The sequence below is a fragment of the Silurus aristotelis genome (genome assembly GCF_946808225.1).
Source record: "Silurus aristotelis genome assembly, chromosome: 8".
Taxonomy (NCBI): Eukaryota; Metazoa; Chordata; class Actinopteri; order Siluriformes; family Siluridae; genus Silurus; species Silurus aristotelis.
Window position 1 is genome coordinate 920,456 of NC_139581.1, and position 2,234 is coordinate 922,689.

The following is a 2,234-nucleotide window of genomic DNA, read 5'->3' on the forward strand; positions in this document are numbered from 1 at the left end:
TTCTTCTTGTTTTGTAAAAGCAATGAAGAAAAGTCGTGATGTCTGACAGGATTCTGACCTTCCTGTATTTTTCTGGAACTTTGTAACGTAAATGTGGTTTGATTTTGTCAAGGTTGGATTGCTTGAGTGGCAGAAATGTTGTAGGAGGAGATAAATGATTACAAAGTTATTCAGTGCCTTCTGATCATGGATGTGATGTGGAGGAATGTGTCCAACTGTTCGTCCAACTGCATTTGGGATGCCAATGCTAATTACACTCACGTGTATACCTCGCCGCCACCCGTGGCCATCTTCCCTGTCCCTGTCCTGATCGGCGTAACGATCACGTGTGTGCTCTTCTTCCTTGTGGGGGTGGTGGGAAATTTGACCACCATCATGGTGGTGCTGAAGTACAAGGAGATGCGTAGTACCACCAACCTGTACCTCTCCAGCATGGCGTTCTCGGACCTGCTGATCTTCCTGTGTCTGCCGTTGGACCTGTACAGGATGTGGTGTTACCGCCCATGGACGTTGGGGAACGTGCTGTGCAAACTTTTCCAGTTCGTCAGCGAGTGTTGCACCTACTCCACGATCTTGAACATGACGGCACTAAGTGTGGAGCGATACTTCGCCATCTGCTTTCCGCTCAGGGCTAAAGTCGCCGTGACGAAGCGACGTGTACGAGGCCTGATCCTCATGCTCTGGACCGTGGCATTGTGCAGCGCCGGACCTGTGTTCGTCCTGGTGGGCGTCGAGCATGAGAACGGCACGGACTGGCGCGAGACCAGTGAGTGCAAGGCCACGGAGTACGGAGCTCGGACGGGCCTCCTGAGTGCCATGATGTGGGTCTCGAGCGGGTTCTTCCTGCTGCCTGTCTTCTGTCTGACTGTTCTCTACGGACTTATCGGACGCAAACTCTGGAGGAGGAAGAGGAGGAGGAGGGACAGGATGAAGAGCAGGGACAGCAGCAACAGGCAGACCGTCAAGATGCTTGGTGAGTGTATGAATGTGCTCACAGTTGTTTTGCAGAAATCAGGGGTCCACAAAACATTTTTCTATGAAGGCCACATAATTATTTTTTAATGGGCTTCAATTTGTAACAGAATTTTTTTTTTTTTCCTCCTAATGCTAAAAGTTTATTATTTTGTTCTGCACCAAACAGACAAATGAGTTATTTTTCAGCAGATATATCGTTTATTAAAAGAGCATTAGGGATTAGGATGGCAAAATATCCAGAGCATGGAGTGTAAGGATGAGTGTGTTTGAGATAGTTCTCCTTCTCGTCTTCCTCAGCCGTGATGGTGTTCGCATTTGTCCTCTGCTGGCTCCCGTTCCACGTGGGTCGTTACTTGTTCTCGACGTCGCCCGAGGCCTTCGTGTCTCCGTTATGGTCTCTGATCTCTCAGTACTGCAGCCTTGTTTCCTTCGTCCTCTTCTACCTCAGCGCCGCTATTAACCCCATCCTCTACAATGCCATGTCGAAGAAGTACAGGAACGCCACGCTGCGTCTCTTCAGCCACGGCTCACCAAGCTTCACCGAGTCCAGCATCAGCTGCTGACACCAAATGCATGTGTAAAGTCCCATGAAATGAACAGTTTCAGATCCTCTGAGCAGGATGAAGCTCTTAGTGAAGATGAAAGAAATGTTTCACACAAACCCTAGATCCTTTAATATATCACAGTACATATCAACTGTGTGTACGGGTGTGTGTTTGTGTGCGTGTGTGTTTGTATGTGTGTGCGGGTGTGTGATTGTATGCGTGTGCATGTTTGTATGTGTGTGTGTGTGTGTGTGTGTGTGTGTGTGTGTGTGTGTGCACTGGTGTGTGTTTGTATATATGTTTGTGTGCGTGTGCAGGTGTGTGTTTGTATTTGTGCGTGTGTGTGTGTGTGTGTGTGTGTTTGTGTGTGCGTGTTCCTATGAGTGTGTGTGTGTGTGTGTGTGTGTGTGTTTGTATTTGTGTGTCTGTGTGTTTGTATGTGTGTGTGTGTGTGTGTGTGTGTGTGTGTGTGTGTGCGCGTTTGTATGTGTGTGCGTGTTTGTATGAGTGTGTGTGTGTGTGTGTGTGTGTGTGTGTGTTTGTGCAGGTGTGTGTGTGCGGGTGCTTGTTTTATGCAGGTGAGTGTGTGTGTGTGTGTGTGTGTGTGTGTGTGTGTGTGCAGGTGAGTGTTTGTGTGTATGTGTGTGCGGGTGCTTGTTTTATGTGTGCCTGCGGGTGTGTGTTTGTATGTGTGTGCGTGTTTGTATATGTGTG

The 2,234-nt window shown here is 48.4% G+C and overlaps 1 protein-coding gene across 1 annotated transcript in view; it reads left to right on the top strand.

Annotated features, from left to right (window-relative positions):
* ghsra (growth hormone secretagogue receptor a) overlaps positions 1-1,705 on the top strand; it is a 1,824-nt gene extending 119 nt beyond the window's left edge. The window contains exons 1-2 of the mRNA XM_083549195.1: positions 1-973; positions 1,273-1,705. The exon at positions 1-973 is cut by the window's left edge and continues 119 nt beyond it. Coding sequence (XP_083405321.1) covers positions 187-973; positions 1,273-1,538 — 1,053 coding nt within the window. The 5' untranslated portion in view covers positions 1-186 and the 3' untranslated portion in view covers positions 1,539-1,705. The remainder of the gene's footprint in view (positions 974-1,272) is intronic.
* The last annotated feature ends 529 nt before the right edge of the window (positions 1,706-2,234 follow it).